Source organism: Carassius carassius, chromosome 29, assembly GCF_963082965.1.
Source record: "Carassius carassius chromosome 29, fCarCar2.1, whole genome shotgun sequence".
NCBI lineage: Eukaryota > Metazoa > Chordata > Actinopteri > Cypriniformes > Cyprinidae > Carassius > Carassius carassius.
The window spans coordinates 22,208,431-22,226,729 of NC_081783.1; the positions used below are offsets into that span (position 1 = coordinate 22,208,431).

General features: G+C 38.9%; 1 protein-coding gene across 2 annotated transcripts in view; it reads right to left on the reverse strand.

The window, feature by feature from the left end:
• Positions 1 to 17,867, reverse strand: part of LOC132109894 (protocadherin alpha-C2-like) — a 110,341-nt gene extending 92,474 nt beyond the window's left edge. For both annotated transcript variants that reach the window (XM_059516339.1, XM_059516337.1), the window contains exon 1: positions 15,293 to 17,867. In XM_059516339.1, coding sequence (XP_059372322.1) covers positions 15,293 to 17,644 — 2,352 coding nt within the window. In that variant the 5' untranslated portion in view covers positions 17,645 to 17,867. The remainder of the gene's footprint in view (positions 1 to 15,292) is intronic.
• Between the last annotated feature and the right edge of the window lie 432 nt (positions 17,868 to 18,299).

An 18,299-nucleotide genomic window follows, 5' to 3' on the forward strand; every position in this document is an offset into this window, starting at 1 on the left:
AGAGACCATCTATAAATATGCCTAGAAACATGGATACCATAAGAGATACACTTGTTTCCTGCAGCATGGTTTTACCCAAATTTTATTTAGGATTTACACATCATAATACTTGCAAATAAAAATCTCACATATAAGACAAGCAGCACAGACTTTCTAAAAATACCGCATATATCCCTGACTCCACCCACATTCAGCACACAGCTCTGCTCTTAGTCTATGAGATCTCTTGTGGGCTTTATAGCACTTCAGCAATCATAAACTGAAGCTTTAAAACCATGTCAGAATCATCTATGTTACAGTCATCAAGCTATGTGTTTGGAATAGCATGCTAACTCTTTCTGCAGTACTATGAATATTTGTTCACAATGTAATTTTGCTTATATATATATATATATATATATATATATATATATATATATATATATATATATATATATATGCATGCAATATCTGAATGACTTTACAGCATTTTTCTATGCATATGCAATCAGAGCACAATCAATGCATGGAAATATGTATCCTACAATACACTTAAATTAACCTTAAGTGATATCAACTGTCTGTTTGATCACTTTCTAAAGACTATAAGGCATTTTTATACACATCTGTATTCAAATGCAAAACAGCTAGCAACACTGGCAGCCATAAACATGTAATCTGATGAGGTCATGTGACAGTATAAAATACGACTATTTGTAATGTAATGCATCTGACACACACACTTGCAGAAAGAAACAAGAGTATCCTGAAGTACTGTATATACTATCTAAAGTATGCTGATACTAGTAAATGAACAAAGACAGACAATAAAGACATTATACATATCATTATAGACCAATGCATCTAATAATAATAATAATCATCATCATTTAAATTAATCACTTCTAAAGCTGACATGACCGTTTCTATGACCATTAGGAGAGATAGAGTTCAGAAGATAAATGAAGACTTAAAGTCAAATATTATATAAATGAGAGTGATACACTTGAGACCAGCTGCAGACAGAGATATAGAGGACAGAGCTACTTATAACCACATGAACCAAAAGCAGAACTGATGTGACCCACTAAAGTACTGAACCACTGCAGAATGGACCTGACCTGCTCTCATGCACATACATTCACAGAGATGTCTGCCCTGTCATTCCATTGTTGTGTTTCCTGCTCAAGCCATTTGTACATTTACATCTGCACAGTACATTTTGTGTAGTGTGTTGCAGTTGCCTTAAAGCTCATCTGTATTGATCTGCCAGAGCTATAACAACATATGTCAGTGCACAGACCTGACCTGCTAATAACAGACATTAAAATGATCTCCAATGTGCAAAAGGCTCAGGCAATTCTGTTCTGCATTAGGAGAGAGAGATACCAGCTGACTTGGATACAGGATGATCTGTCAAAATCAACAGTTCTGAAAAAAAACTCTAAATTGTGAATGTGGAATGCTAATGCATTACTAAAGAAACTATTCCAACACAGTCCTTTCCAATTATCATACATATAAAAAAAAATAAAAAAAAGATGATATAGGTTAGGAAATATGATTATGGCAACACACAATTTAGTGCTAGCACACGAAATCTCCCCGTTTTCAGAGTTAACATTAATGAAAGATGCATATTTGTTTTCATCTCCAGGGTCTCTCCAAATGTTATAGTGTACAACAGCATTTTAATCTAAGTCACAATCAGAAGCAAACACAGAAAACAAAGATTTTCCTGGAATATTGTTTTCCATCACATAAAAATCATAGGGTGATAGTGAAAATGCTGGACTATTGTCATTTACATCTGATATCTGCACAGTTATAGTTTTAAATCAAGACAAAGGTGGCTGCCCAGCATCTTTGGCTACTAATGTGATGTCATAGTGAGGCACAGTTTCTCTATCAAGAGATGAGGCTGTAACCAGCCACTGTAGTTCCAATTTTAGAGTCTTCAGGCACTGCACTTGAAAATGATGTGACTTCTATCTCAGGCACATTGTCATTTACATCAATGATTTTAATGGTTATACTCTTATCTGATGTGAGGCAATTCTGTTCTGCATTAAGAGAGAGAGAGAAAGAGAGAGAGATACCAGCTGGCTTCGATACTGGATGATCTGTCAAAATCAACACAGTTCTTAAAACAAACTCTAAATTGTGAATGTGGAATGCTAATGCATTACTAAAGAAACTGTACCCCGGATAAATATTCCAACACAGACCTTTCCAATTATCATACATATTAAAAAAAAAAAAAAAAAAAGATTATCTATGTTAGGAAAGATGATTATGGCAACACAAAATTTAGTGTCTGACAGAGCAAACAAGATGAATTATACATTTAAAAATAATATATATATATTAGAGGGCAATGCAATTATTTTTATTTAAAAGACTACAAAAACAAACCATTTCCCCTCAAAATGACATGCATTAATTGTTTCACTTTTAATGTTATAAAAAAAAAAAAAGTCAGTTACTCCAAAATAGCTGCCAAAGGCCTTTATGTTACCTAAGCAACTGGAATCAGTAAACAAAGAAAGTGTTCTAGCTCTGTTGTTACCATAGCAACTAGGGTGGGAAAAAAACATGTCTTAATGTCTGCCTATGTTTCTTTTATAAAAATGTAAAATATTTACACAATCTAATATTGTGAAATCATTTTAACTGTTATTTTGTACAGGCTGGATGTCAGAGCATTGATAAATCAACTGCAATGCTAAATAATTAAAGAGTGAATTTAACTTAAATCCGAACCAAAGATGAGCGTTTACAACAGAGACCACCTGAATAGATTTCCACTGTTAAAAATTCCAAGGTTTATATCCAGACTAGGAAAAAAGACTTCAAATAGTAGATGCTGCAGCAACTTAATGAGATGCTGAGCAACACCCTAGCTGGACAAGTCTATGATCAGTGTGTGTGTTTTTGCTGGACCAGACTCAATATTCTGCTGATCTCTGCAATACATGATTAAACCTGCAGTTCAGTACTCTTTGTGCAGCAGGATAGTGGATTTCATCACAGCATTTAAAAACCTGACTCATCCCAAAATTATATACCAAATACTAATTTAATTTAGACAAATTTATTACTATAGTAGTACACAATAATTTTTCTATATTAATAGTAATACTAATACAGACAGACAGACAGACAGACAGATAGATAGATCAACGTGATCTCATGAGAATACGTGTGTATTTTTACGTTTAATGTGGTTCTACCACACGTACATTTACTTACGTTTTCATGCACATAAAAACGTACAACTTAGACGTATTTATAGCAGTAAAACGTACAAATATTTACGTGTTAGCAGCTACAAAAACGTAAATAATCTAACGTAAAGTGTGAATTTATATGAATTCCCATGTATTAATATTAAAATCGTGGCTTTAATGATTAAAATCTGTTGTATTTAATTGTCATATCAATAAATGTTTTTATTGAATTTATTGAAAGCAGTTTACTCATCTACTTAATAGGAAATAACATTTCTGTGCATGCTGCAACACATAGATACACAAAAGCACAGCATACAATTACAAATCACATCCATTTTATTTGTTTGCTGTACTCCATCTTTAGAATCCAGATGTTTGCAAGGAACATAACCATATCAATCGATCTTCATCTTCATTCTCAGCAACAGCGTCCGTCACAGTCAAAGCCCGCGCTCGTTATGATTTGAATTAGTGATGTGTCGTTCTTGAACGATTCGTTCATTTTGAACGAATCTTTAATGTGACTCGGGAAGAAAGATGTCGTCTCGTGGAGTGATTCGTTCAGTCGCGCATGCGCATTATTCTATAGGTTCTGTTCTAGTAGTAGTGATTCACCTGTCAGTCAATGCAGTCTTGAGCCGGAAAGAGAATTGATTAGTTCATAGTTCGGGTCTATCGGGTTTTTGACTCGTTCCTTAATCCCGTGACAGCCCCATACGCTAAACCCAATTGCAGTCTGAGCCGGAAAGAGAATTGATTAGTTCATCTCATGAGTCTTCGGGTCGAGTCATTCCTTAATCACGTGACAGACCCATACGCTAAAACCATAGACAGTTCGGGTTGTTTGTTCTTTTGTCCCGTGATGTGACAACATTGGCTAGAGTAATTATTAAATCAGATTGTCTGTATAAACCATACTTTTGTAACATATGACACTTTATAAACATTAAAAAACACTGTGTACATACTTTTGAATTGTTGTTTATTGTTTATTTTTGTGCCAGAAAAGCTTTGTAACAAAGAGGACAACTATTCCAAAATAAATCAAAATAATAAAAAAGTAAATAATTAAAAATAAAATTAAAATTAAAAGATAATAAAGCCACAGGGTCTAGTAACCTTAACAAATGAACTTTAAAATTACAATATAAAAAAAGAAAAAAAAAAAGAAAAACTAAATATTGCACAACAAGCTTTGTTTTTTTTATATAATAATTTAAAATGAATACGTTTTAAAATAAATAACACTTTTGTGCCAAAATAAAAACTTTATATCAAAGAGGATAACTATTCCCCAAATAATTTTAAACCATTTTAATAAAAATAAATGAAAATTAAGATAAGCTACGGAGCCTTATAACAATAACAAATTACCTTTAAAATCACAACAACAACAAAAATATTGCACAACAAGCTAGTCTTTTTCTAAATAAATAAAAATAAATAAGCTTTAAAATAAATAACACACTGTGGCTATATATTTAGGACTTGCTTTAAGGCATGTTTGCATTTAAAAAAAAAAACAAGCTCCCTGACCTTGGATGGGCTGAGTCTGTTTCTTCTATCTGAAATAATCTGCCCAGTTTTAGAAAAAAATATTTCAGATGGCACAGATGTGGCCACAATGCAAAGTCTTGTCTTTGTGACTTCAGAAAGGCTTTTGTATACTGGTGAACATCTCCTCCACCAGGCCAGAGGGTCTGATGTGCGGGGTAAGAGTGGCTCTGCAAGGTAGGCCTGCACCTTTATAGCATCTGATGTCTTAGAAGAGGTAGCAGAAGGCCTCAAGCTTGCTACCCTCTCGTCAAAGTCTTCCCAAAACATGGCCCCTGCACTGGCAGTCGCACCGGGATCTGAACTATCCTCCTCACTCTTAGCTGGGTTAAAACTGTTAAAGCTGAAGTTATCATAACCTTAATGTTTTAAACTAACATTAATAATTCAAATTCAACATTTTATTTGCTTTTAATGTATATGTCATTATGTCCTTTTTTGAGCAATCTTCTTATACATATATTACACCAATATGTCAAGTCTGCCTAGGAAAAGCAATTATTATACCAGCAAACTCAAAATTGGAGTAAAAATGAACAAACTAGTCTATAAAAAGTTTTTATTGTAAGCTTGGATTATTATATTATTATATAGCCTAGTGTTTATTTACCGATAGACAGTCAAAAAGACAAATTAATCAATATTTTATTTATAACAGGGTTTTATTTATTTATAAAATAATAACAAACCACAGATCCTCAACAAACAGTAACAAAAACACAGTGACAAAAAATGTCAGAAATAGCGTATGGGTCTGTCACGTGATTAAGGAACGAGTCAAACTCGACCCGAGACCCGAAAGACTCATGAGATGAACTAATCAATTCTCTTTCCGGCTCAAGACTGCGTTAGTTTTGCGTATGGGTCTGTCACGTGATTAAGGAATGACTTAAACCCGAGGACTTCTTGTCAGATAAGAGGTGAGGTGAGCTAATCACAGACTAAAGACCCAGGTAAAGATATATAGCATTTATTATATATAGGTTATAGCATTTTAGTTTTGTATTGTTTTTAGTGTGATCAACGTTTACGTAAGTACTAGATGTGTTGGGGAAGTAACACGTAACATTTTCATTACATTTTGCTAAAATGAACGAAATGAAATAAATGACTCGAAAAAAGATTTGTTCATTTTGCTGAACGAGACTCAAAAGTCTGAGTCGGTAAAATGATCCGAACTTCCCATCACTAATTCGAATTTGAAAATAGCGCCAGTGCGTCACAGGAACGTTACGACATGGTTTACGGCACTAATATCGAACTCTCATTGGTTCTCACATAATTCGTCACAGATTGCGACATGTCGTGTTTCAGTTGATAGACATTTGAAATCAGGACTGCTACTGCGCCATAGTGATGGGAAGTTCGGATCATTTTACCGACTCGGACTTTTGAGTCTCGTTCAGCAAAATGAACGAATCTTTTTTCGAGTCATTTCGTTCATTTCGTTCATTTTAGCAAAATGTAATGAAAATGTTACGTGTTACTTCCCCGACACATCTAGTACTTACGCAAACATTGATCACACTAAAAACAATACAAAACTAAAATGCTATAAGATACAAAAAAAAAATCATTCTTTACCTGGGTCTTTAGTCTGTGATTAGCTCACCTCACCTCTTATCTGACAAGAAGTCCTCGGGTTTAAGTCATTCCTTAATCACGTGACAGCCCCATACGCAAAACTAACGCAGTCTTGAGCCTGAAAGAGAATTGATTAGTTCATCTCATGAGTCTTTCGGGTCTCGGGTCGAGTTTGACTTGTTCCTTAATCACGTGACAGCCCTATACGCAAAACTAACGCAGTCTTGAGCCGGAAAGAGAATTGATTAGTTCATCTCATGAGTCTTTCGGGTCTCGGGTCGAGTTTGACTCGTTCCTTAATCACGTGACAGACCCATACGCTATTTCTGACATTTTCTGTCACTGTGTTTTTGTTACTGTTTGTTGAGGATCTGTGGTTTGTTATTATTTTATAAATAAATAATGTGTGTGAGTGCTTGCACAGGGTGTGTGTGATGCGTCACGTACAGTAGTGCGTAGAAGTACTTGTAGTCAGTGCATGTTGCATGTTGTGTGCTGCATGTTGCTCCTGCCTGCTACTCTCTGCTTTCAGCTACTGCCACCGGCTAGCCCCCCTAGTGGAGGTGAATAAGAGGAGCCGAGTGCGTAAGCCTCCTCCTGCCGGTACACAGCCTCTCTACCACCAAGACTCCTGCAGTGCCTCCACGTGGCCACACACGGATACTGGGTGCCGCGAGGCCCCAGGCTAATCTGCAGGAGATCTCGGAGCAGCAGTGCGCCCCAGAGGCATGACGTGCAGGCCCACCGGCGTGTGGATACGCCCTGGTGTCTGCCAACCACTGCCCCCAGCTAGGGGTCAAATAGCATGGGCAGATGGGGCTCATAGCCTTGGATGGCAACCTGTCTAAGAGAAGGTCACTCTGAAATAAAATCGGGACTGTGAGGAGTTGCGCCCCACAGTCCACTATTAGCATAGTAAAGCCAACCATGGAGCACAAAGACATCCCAAATCCTATACTTCCAGTGGCGGGAGTCCGTAGGAACATCGCGGCGGACGGTGGTGCTGGTCCTCCTCCTGGAGGATACCATGACAACGGGACCTTAAACTCTGGGATTGTCCCGGGGAGGGTCCTGTGCGACTACATTACCCCGTCCAATGCAATCATGCGCTGTCGGAAACCAGTTGTTATGGGAACTTTCAACGCATGCACAGTGAGAGAAGAAGCGAGGTTGATAGAACTTGCACATTGTGTAGAGGAACGGGGAGTGGAGATCCTGGGGGTCCAAGAACATAGGAGAGTGCACACTGATGACCTAATACTGTACCACAGAGTGGAGAGATGCACGTTTATTTCCAAATCAGCATGGAGGAACGATGCCCAAGCCGCAATAGGCGGTGTAGGGTTAATGCTGGGCCCACGGGCACGTAAGGGTCTACGTCGGGTTTACCACCACACTGACAGGATTATGTGTGCAGAGTTCTCGGGTAACCCAGTAACAACAGTCATAGTCGTGTACTCACCACCAACGTGGCGTCATCTGACGAGGTGGAGAAGTTCTTTGAGCACCTTGTAAGAGCGGTCCGCGGCGTCCCAACGCACAACTTCCTGGCAATTCTTGGGGACTTCAATGCAAGGCTTGGACCAGAGGACGTACCCTTCCCCTACCACGACTCTACCAACCGCAATGGCACCTACCTCACTGCCTTCCTCACGGAGCACGAGTTACTGGCGGCAAATACCATCTTCCGGAAAAGAACAGGAAAGAGGTGGACCTTCCGGGACCGAGCCTCAGGAACGCTACGGCAGCTAGATTACATCCTAGTGAGGAAGAAGTGGAGGAACTCCATTATGAATGCTGAGCCATACAGCACTTTTAGTTCTGTGGGCTCAGACCACCGCGTGGTCTCAATGATATTTCTCCTGAGCCTCAGGGTTCCCAAACCAAGTCCCAAAATACGGTATAACTGGAAAGCTTTCTCAAGTGACCCTGGCCTTCTAACCAGATACACAGAGGAGGTGAGGAGACGATTCCAGCAGCTGGACAGGGGAGCGGAGGCAAGCAGCGAATACAGGAGATTCGTCACAGTAAACAAGGAGGCGACTAGACAGTGCGTGCCTAAGATGGAGAAAGTCAGAACCTCCCTGCGATCAAAACATCCAGAGGTCATAGCAGCACGTGGGATGGTGGAGGAACCGCGCCTCAACTTTGAGCGGGAACCAACTGCGGAGAGGCGCAGCGAGCTGAACGAAGCCAAACAGTTTCTTTTCAGAACCTATGATGCCATTAAAGTGGAAGAACTGATGGAAAAAGTGCGGAGGGTGCAGGCGGCGCAAGGGGAACAGCAGTATGGGGAGGCCTGGAGGGTCATCAATGAAATGACGGGGCGGAAGAGGACAAAGGAGGGACAGGTGAAGGGACACAGCCCGGAGGAGGGTGATGACCTGGTCAAGCCACTTCAAAAGGCTGCTGGGGGAAACAGCAGACGCAGCTGAGGAAGAGGAAATACCATCAGACCTCCCAAACCTGAACATCAACGATGGTCCCTTTACACTCGGTGAGCTCGTCAGAGCAAAAGCCACAGTAAGAGAGGGAAAAAGTGCTGGTCCGGATGGCATACCCCCAGAGGTGCTGAAGAACTGTGACTTTGATGACATCATTCTAGAGTTCTGCAACCTTGCTCTGCTGCACAATCGGCTGCCTGATATGTGGTCTCTATCAAACATCGTGCCAGTGCCCAAATCCGGAGACCTCTCGAAGCCGGACAACTACCGAGGCATCAGCCTGACCTGTAGTATTGCGAAAATCTACAACCGCATGATTCTGAACAGGGTCCGGCAAGCAATCGACCCTCATCTGAGAGTAAATCAGAACGGCTTTCGAGAAGAGCGAACTGCTACAGCCCAGATCTTGGCACTCAGGAGATTGATAGAGGAGGTGAGGAAGGACAACCTGACTGCAGTCCTATGTTTCATAGACTTCAAAAAGGCATTTGATTCGATTCACAGAGGTACGATGGTGAAGATCCTGAAGGCATACAGAATTCCTCCGAACCTACTCCGGGCAATAGAGTCCATGTACTCAGGAACAAGGGCCAGGGTGGTGACCCCAGATGGCAACAGTGAGGAGTTTGACATCCTGGCTGGAGTTATGCAAGGGGACACACTAGCCCCCTTCCTCTTCATCATAGTCCTTGATTATGCGCTCAAGAAGGCAATCAGTGGGCGAGAGCAGGAACTTGGCTTCACGCTGACACCAAGGAAGTCAAGTCGACACCCGGCAGTAGTCTTGACAGACCTTGACTATGCAGATGACATCAGTCTGCTCTCCGACAACATGGAACAAGCACAGGAACTACTACACAGGGTAGAGCTAGAGTGCACCAAGGTTGGCCTTAGGATAAATGCAAAGAAAACTGAGGTCATGACCTACAACGTTCCACCAGATCATCAACCTCTGATAACAGCAGGAGACACTGTGCTGAAAGAAGTTGAGGACTTCAAATACCTGGGTGCATGGGTCAACTCAACTGAGCAAGATCTAAAAGTGAGGAAGGCACTTGCATGGAGGGCCCTGAATGGCATGAACAGTGTATGGAACTACAACCTTTCCCGCCAAATCAAACTCAGCTTCTTCTACGCGACGGTAGAGTCCGTTCTCCTCTATGGCAGTGAATGCTGGACCCTGAATCCAACCTTAGAGAAGTCCCTGGATGGGTGCTACACCAGGATGCTACGTGCAGTGCTTAACATCAGCAAGAGTGAGCATGTAACCAACAAAATCCTGTATGAGGGAGTACTAAGAGTGAGCAATAAGATTGCTGTGAGGAGAATGAGACTTGCAGGACATTGCCGAAGGCATCGAGAGCTGCCAGCCAGCAAGCTGGTGCTATGGGAACCAACACATGGCCATCGGTCAAGAGGACGTCCCACGCTAACTTACGTGGACATACTCAAAGAGGGATGCAGGAGCCCAGAGCACCAATGAACTGGCCAGATGCATGGAGAATCAGGATGACTGGAGGCAACGATGGAAGGCTCGTCTGAGGACGACCTAGAGAGATGAGTCTTTCGGGTCTCGGGTCGAGTTTGACTCGTTCCTTAATCACGTGACAGACCCATACGCTATTTCTGACATTTTCTGTCACTGTGTTTTTGTTACTGTTTGTTGAGGATCTGTGGTTTGTTATTATTTTATAAAAAAATAAAACCCTTTTATAAATAAAATATTGATTAATTTGTCTTTTTGACTGTCTATCGGTAAATAAACACTAGGCTATATAATAATATAATAATCCAAGCTTACAATAAAAAGTTTTTATAGACTAGTTTTTTCATTTTTACTCCAATTTTGAGTTTGCTGGTATAATAATTGCTTTTCCTAGGCAGACTTGACATATTGGTGTACAACCCGAATTCCGGAAAAGTTGGGACGTTTTTTAAATTTTAATAAAATGAAAACTAAAGGAATTTCAAATCACATGAGCCATTATTTTATTCACAATAGAACATAGATAACGTAGCAAATGTTTAAACTGAGAAATTTTACACTTTTATCCACTTAATTAGCTCATTTAAAATTTAATGCCTGCTACAGGTCTCAAAAAAGTTGGCACGGGGGCAACAAATGGCTAAAAAAGCAAGCAGTTTTGAAAAGATTCAGCTGGGAGAACATCTAGTGATTAATTAAGTTAATTGATATCAGGTCTGTAACATGATTAGCTATAAAAGCTTTGTCTTAGAGAAGCAGAGTCTCTCAGAAGTAAAGATGGGCTCTCCAATCTGTGAAAGACTGCGTAAAAAATTGTGGAAAACTAAAACAATGTTTCTCAACGTCAAATTGCAAAGGCTTTGCAAATCTCATCATCTACAGTGCATAACATCATCAAAAGATTCAGAGAAACTGGAGAAATCTCTGTGCGTAAGGGACAAGGCCGGAGACCTTTATTGGATGCCCGTGGTCTTCGGGCTCTCAGACGACACTGCATCACTCATCGGCATGATTGTGTCAATGACATTACTAAATGTGCCCAGGAATACTTTCAGAAACCACTGTCGGTAAACACAATCCGCCGTGCCATCAGCAGATGCCAACTAAAGCTCTATCATGCAAAAAGGAAGCCATATGTGAACATGGTCCAGAAGCGCCGTCGTGTCCTGTGGGCCAAGGCTCATTTAAAATGGACTATTTCAAAGTGGAATAGTGTTTTATGGTCAGACGAGTCCAAATTTGACATTCTTGTTGGAAATCACGGATGCCGTGTCCTCCGGGCTAAAGAGGAGGGAGACCTTCCAGCATGTTATCAGCGTTTAGTTCAAAAGCCAGCATCTCTGATGATATGGGGGTGCATAAGTGCATACGGTATGGGCAGCTTGCATGTTTTGGAAGGCTCTGTGAATGCTGAAAGGTATATAAAGGTTTTAGAGCAACATATGCTTCCCTCCAAACAACGTCTATTTCAGGGAAGGCCTTGTTTATTTCAGCAGGACAATGCAAAACCACATACTGCAGCTATAACAACAGCATGGCTTCGTCGTAGTAGAGTCCGGGTGCTAACCTGGCCTGCCTGCAGTCCAGATCTTTCACCTATAGAGAACATTTGGCGCATCATTAAACGAAAAATACGTCAAAGACGACCACGAACTCTTCAGCAGCTGGAAATCTATATAAGGCAAGAATGGGACCAAATTCCAACAGCAAAACTCCAGCAACTCATAGCCTCAATGCCCAGACGTCTTCAAACTGTTTTGAAAAGAAAAGGAGATGCTACACCATGGTAAACATGCCCCGTTCCCAACTATTTTGAGACCTGTAGCAGAAATCAAAATTGAAATGAGCTCATTTTGTGCATAAAATTGTAAACTTTCTCAGTTTAAACATTTGCTATGTTATCTATGTTCTATTGTGAATAAAATATTGGCTCATGTGATTTGAAAGTCTTTTAGTTTTCATTTTATTAAAATTTAAAAAACGTCCCAACTTTTCCGGAATTCGGGTTGTAATATATGTATAAGAAGATTGCTCAAAAAAGGACATAATGACATATACATTAAAAGCAAATAAAATTTTGAATTTGAATTGTTTTTTTTTAAATGCAAACATGCCTTAAAGCAAGTCCTAAATATATAGCCACAGTGTGTTATTTAGTTTAAAGCTTATTTATTTTTATTTATTTAGAAAAAGACTATCTTGTTGCAATATTTTTGTTGTTGTTGTGATTTTAAAGGTAATTTGTTATTGTTATAAGGCTCCGTAGCTTATCTTAATTTTCATTTATTTTTATTTAAATGGTTTAAAATTATTTGGGGAATAGTTATCCTCTTTGATATAAAGTTTTTATTTTGGCACAAAAGTGTTATTTCTTTTAAAACGTATTCATTTTTAATTATTATATAAAAAAAGCAAAGCTTGTTGTGCAATATTTAGTTTTTCTTTTTTTTTTCTTTTTTTATATTGTACTTTTAAAGTTCATTTGTTAAGGTTATTAGACCCTGTGGCTTTATTATCTTTTAATTTTAATTTTATTTTTAATTATTTACTTTTTTATTATTTTGATTTATTTTGGAATAGTTGTCCTCTTTGTTACAAAGCTTTTCTGGCACAAAAATAAACAATAAACAACAATTCAAAAGTATGTACACGGTGGTTTTTAATGTTTAAAAAGTGTCATATGTTACAAAAGTATGGTTTATACAGACAATCTGATTTAATAATTACTCTAGCCAATGTTGTCACATCACGGGACAAAAGAACAAACAACCCGAAGAACCGAAAGATGAACTAATCAATTCTCTTTCCGGCTCAATACTGCATTATTTTACTGTCTATGGTTTTAGCGTATGGGTCTGTCACGTGATTAAGGAATGACTCGACCCGAAGACTCATGAGATGAACTAATCAATTCTCTTTCCGGCTCAGACTGCAATTGGGTTTAGCGTATGTGGCTGTCACGTGATTAAGGAACGAGTCAAAAACCCGATAGACCCGAACTATGAACTAATCAATTCTCTTTCCGGCTCAAGACTGCATTGACTGACAGGTGAATCACTACTACTAGAACAGAACCTATAGAATAATGCGCATGCGCGACTGAACGAATCACTCCCCGAGACGACTCGTTCTTCCCGAGTCACATTAAAGATTCGTTCAAAATGAACGAATAATTCAAGAACGACACATCACTACTGCGCCAGTGCGCCTTCACGGAGAGAAGACAGATTCATAATTTCACGGATTAATAAATTAAATTAAATTCTGCTCTGTACCCTATAAAAACTATTACCTCCAGAGAGGACTGCGACTGGAACTCATTATCATTTGAACTACTTTTGGTACCACTTTTGATATTTTTTCGCAAAAAATAAATGATTAACATTATGTTTGTTTGTCTGTTATTTGTTTATTTATAACAGTAACGTTATGTAGTTTTTAGAAATGGTTATGGGTAGGTTTAGGGGTAGGTGTAAGATTAACGTTAGTGGCTCAAAATAACGTTTTAATGTTATATTTTTACAAAACTTGTGTTTTATTATGTTTCATTCTTTTAACATTCTGTATAAAATGGGTAGGTTTAGGTTCGGGTGAGGTATAGGGATCTTACATTTATCACAAAAAAATTATAAAAAGGGAAAATATACATAAATATTTAAAAAATTAATCCGATACGCATTGAAAAGCAGCTTCATGAGCAAATTTCTATGGATAACTGACTGGTCAGAAAACACGTTCTATCTGTACGTATTTGAGGTTGTTTTTACGTAAATTTCGATACGTATCGAACCTGTAATTACGTCCAGATAATACGTAAATGACACTGTAAATACGTAAAGGCACATACGTATTGGACAGTTTTAATTTACGTCTAAATATGTACGTTTTGATTGTGAGATCAGGCTGGATAGATAGATCCTGTAGATAGATAGACAGGCCAATCCTGTCTGCTTTATGGACTAAAATATGCTTGAGTAACTGCCTGAGGTGTTCAGCACATAAATAAACTCCAATAGATAAAAAAAAAGAAAAAAAAAAGTAGTCTGTCATCTGCTGTCATCTGAGCGCTACATTAAAATGAGTAACCTCATTTATATGTTTATTTACATAAAAACAATCTTATTAACCGAAAAACAAGCATGACAGCACAACCAACTACACACACACAGAGAAAGAGAGAGAAAACACAACTGAGACTGCCTCCCACAATCAAACACATATGTCTGTGTGTCCTCTTCAAAGGGGGATGAATCTGTTGACACCATCTGCTGACTAAATTACAGTATCAGCTTCTCCAATTAAATCCATTTCATGTAATAAACCCAGCTGTTAAAAACCCAGCAAGCTGACCAACCAATGTATTCTGTTAATCTCTCTCTGTTTCCATTTCCTGTTCATGTTTCCTTTTCTCAGGATACTGAGCGTGTTGGATTCAAGAAAGATACTGAATGGGAATCAGAATGTGCATTGTGATGGAACGTTAATGATGACAGAATTTGTCATCACATCTGCCAGCATATGCGAACAAGACTGAACAAAATTCAAAAATACAGATAAGGTCATGGGAAATAAGTGATACAAATAAGTGAGAGAGTGAGTGTGAGAGAGAGAGAGATTATTATTTTCATAAATGTATTAAAACAAAAAATAATAATAATAATACATCCTTGCATCTTTTGCAGCAAACCCTCAATTGGAGTTATTGAGATAATCTAGTGAGACACTAGACTTCATACTTCATATACTTACAATGGCTAACTAAAACTACATCACAGATTATATATAAACATACATACTGTATTTTCAGTCCCTAGGTCTGAAATTTTCATAATCTTGTCATTCAGATTTAGGGTATTTCAGTCTGCTGAACAATTTTATATTAGAGATCAGCTTCTCTTTCTAGGACATGAACAATTATGTGTTTATTTACAATGTATTTAAGATGGTGATGAGAGGACAGTTAGGCTAAACAATATAAAAAACACAGAAACCATTAGAGATCAAAATTTTACCTCTCCAGAACCTCTCCTCCTGCGATCTGGGATCACTAGAGTATTTCCATTACTGCCTGGGACTATAGTAGAACCGATACTCATTCTGGGTCCAACTAACATGTACCGTTTGTCTCCAGATCTGTACTGGATGCTGTGACACAGAGTCCCGTCGTAATTTGTATCCTGTAAATACTTGGACGAATAGTCTGTTGATTTAGAGCACTGCATTACAATCAAAACGATGATGCTGATGACAAAAAGCACTGAAACCGAGCCCAAAGTGATGATCAAATAAAATGTCAAGTTGTTTTCCTCCTCGTCTTTTACTGCATTTTTCTCATCAGAAGCTGCAAAAGCCTCTTTGGGCTCCACAACTTTGACAATCACAGTCGCTGTTGCTGAGAGAGAAATGTTTCCATTGTCTTTGACTAGTATGATCAGTTTATGCTGGGCGTCGTCTGTTTCTGTGAATGAGCGAAGGGTCCTTATCTGTCCTGTGTAGCGGTCCAAACCTAAGAGACTGTGGTCACTAACTTCCTGCAGTGAAAATAATAACCAGCCATTGTATCCTATATCTGCGTCATAGCCTCTGATTTTAGTGACCAAATGACCTGCGTTTACATTACGGGGAATCTCTTCCACACCCTCAGCAGAACCGTTAGCGCTGACTGGATATAAGATCACTGGAACATTGTCGTTCTGATCCAGAATAAACACGTTCACTGTCACGTTACTGCTAAGTGACGGAGTTCCAGAGTCTGTAGCGAGAACATGGAACTGAAACATTTTAACAGACTCAAAGTCAAAGCTCTTTAGTGCATAAATCTCCCCATTTTCAGAGTTAACATTAATGAAAGATGCATATTTGTTTTCATCTCCAGGGTCTCTCCAAATGTTATAGTGTACAACAGCATTTTCATCTGAGTCACAATCAGAAGCAAACACAGAAAACAAAGATTTTCCTGGAATATTGTTTTCCATCACATAAAAATCATAGGGTGATAGTGAAAATGCTGGACTATTGTCATTTACATCCGATATCTGCACAGTTATAGTTTTAAATGAAGACAAAGGTGGCTGCCCAGCATCTTTGGCTACTAATGTGATGTCATAGTGAGGCACAGTTTCTCTATCAAGAGATGAGGCTGTAACCAGTGCATAAATGTTATCCTGGGATGATGGCGTTAGCCTGAAAGGTACTTCTTCAGTTATGTAACACAACACTTTCCCATTTACACCAGAGTCCAAATCACTGACGCTGATTAAAGCCACTGTAGTTCCAATTTTAGAGTCTTCAGGCACTGCACTTGAAAATGATGTGACTTCTATCTCAGGCACATTGTCATTTACATCAATGATTTTAATGGTTATACTCTTATCTGATGTGAGAGGAGCACTCCCTTTGTCTGATGCTTGGATATCTATTTCAACGTTATTAATCTCTTCAAAATCTATTTGACCGATTACAGTCATTTCTCCAGTCCTGGAATTTAAATCAAAAAGTTTCATTAACCTACTGTCTATATCCTTACCAAACGAATAAAAAACTTCTCCATTTGGACCATCATCCATGTCAGTAGCATTAACCTGTATAACAGTTGTGCCCACAGGGACATTTTCTTGAAGCATTACAGAGTAAACTTCTTGTGTAAAAACTGGCATATTGTCATTAACGTCCAAAACGTCAACTATTATATCCATTGTTCCAGACTTTGGGGGTCGCCCTCCATCAAGCGCAGTGAGGACTAGCTTGTGTCTACGGCTTGTTTCTCTATCCAAAGGCTTTTGAAGAATTAAAAAGGGCATTTTGCGATCTTCTCCGCGATCTTTAACCTCTATGCGGAAATGATCATTATGACTGAGTTTATATTGTTGAACAGAGTTAATTCCGCCATCGGGATCCCGCGCCGCCTGTAATTGGTACCGAGCTCCAGGTAAGGCTGATTCCGATATTTTCAACAACTTTTCTTTTTCCGGGAAGGTCGGGGCATGATCATTGACGTCCACAATTTCGATCGACACGTAGTGGATCTCTAAAGGGTTTTCTAGGGCGATTTTTAGATTGATGACACACGAGCCGCTTTTCTCGCACACCTCCTCGCGATCTATTTTCCCATTTACACTTAAAATCCCGTCATTCTGATTTACCGTGAACAGCGAGTCGCCTGAGGTTGAAACGATCCGAAATCCTCTCTCTTTTAACGTCCTGGTATCGAGGCCTAAATCCTTCGCAAGGTTTCCAACCACAGATCCTTCTTTTTGCTCCTCAGAAAGAGAATATCGTATTTGCGCGCATACCTCTCTCCAAAGCAGCATTCCCAAAGCCATGAATAGTCTGTGGCGCCATGACGAACGTGCCCTTTGTTGCATTTTGCAGGAAATTAAAACGGCGTTTAAAGATGTTCCACTCTAAAATTTTGACACATAACTGACGTAAGCGCTGACCATAAAAATTATGGTTTATGTTAGAAAAACCCTTAGGTACGAAGCAGGTAGCTCTTGGCGAATGTGAAGGCAATGTCCACGGCCTTCTTACCGATCTGATGGAGAGAGCGAATGAAACTGCCAACACACGATGCCTCATCAGGTCCGTATTTTTGGTATGCACTGACACCATGCGAATTTATTTTTCACTGCAAACGAACGTAACTGAGAAATTAAAACGATAAACAGGCTAAGTCGAAAAACAGGGTTATCTGTCAAAATGATAAACATTCTAAAAAAGAACATAAAACGGAATAATCATGAACATTTAAATAAGTCATATTTAAGACAATAGATTTGTCCAAATGAAGGACAGAAGTGATTGTAATTGTTTACAAGCCACTGCATTAGTAATGTAGTTTTATATACCATGCCAACCATAACAATCCCCTTTATGTAGCCTAGAGCTACAATCATAAACATTGAACTTTTAAACACACAATCAACGGCATAAAAAGGATGCTAGTTCATAGTTCATTGGCATTAGAAAGTAATTCATTTTATAACAAACAGGTAGTAGCTGAATCATTGTCACTCAATA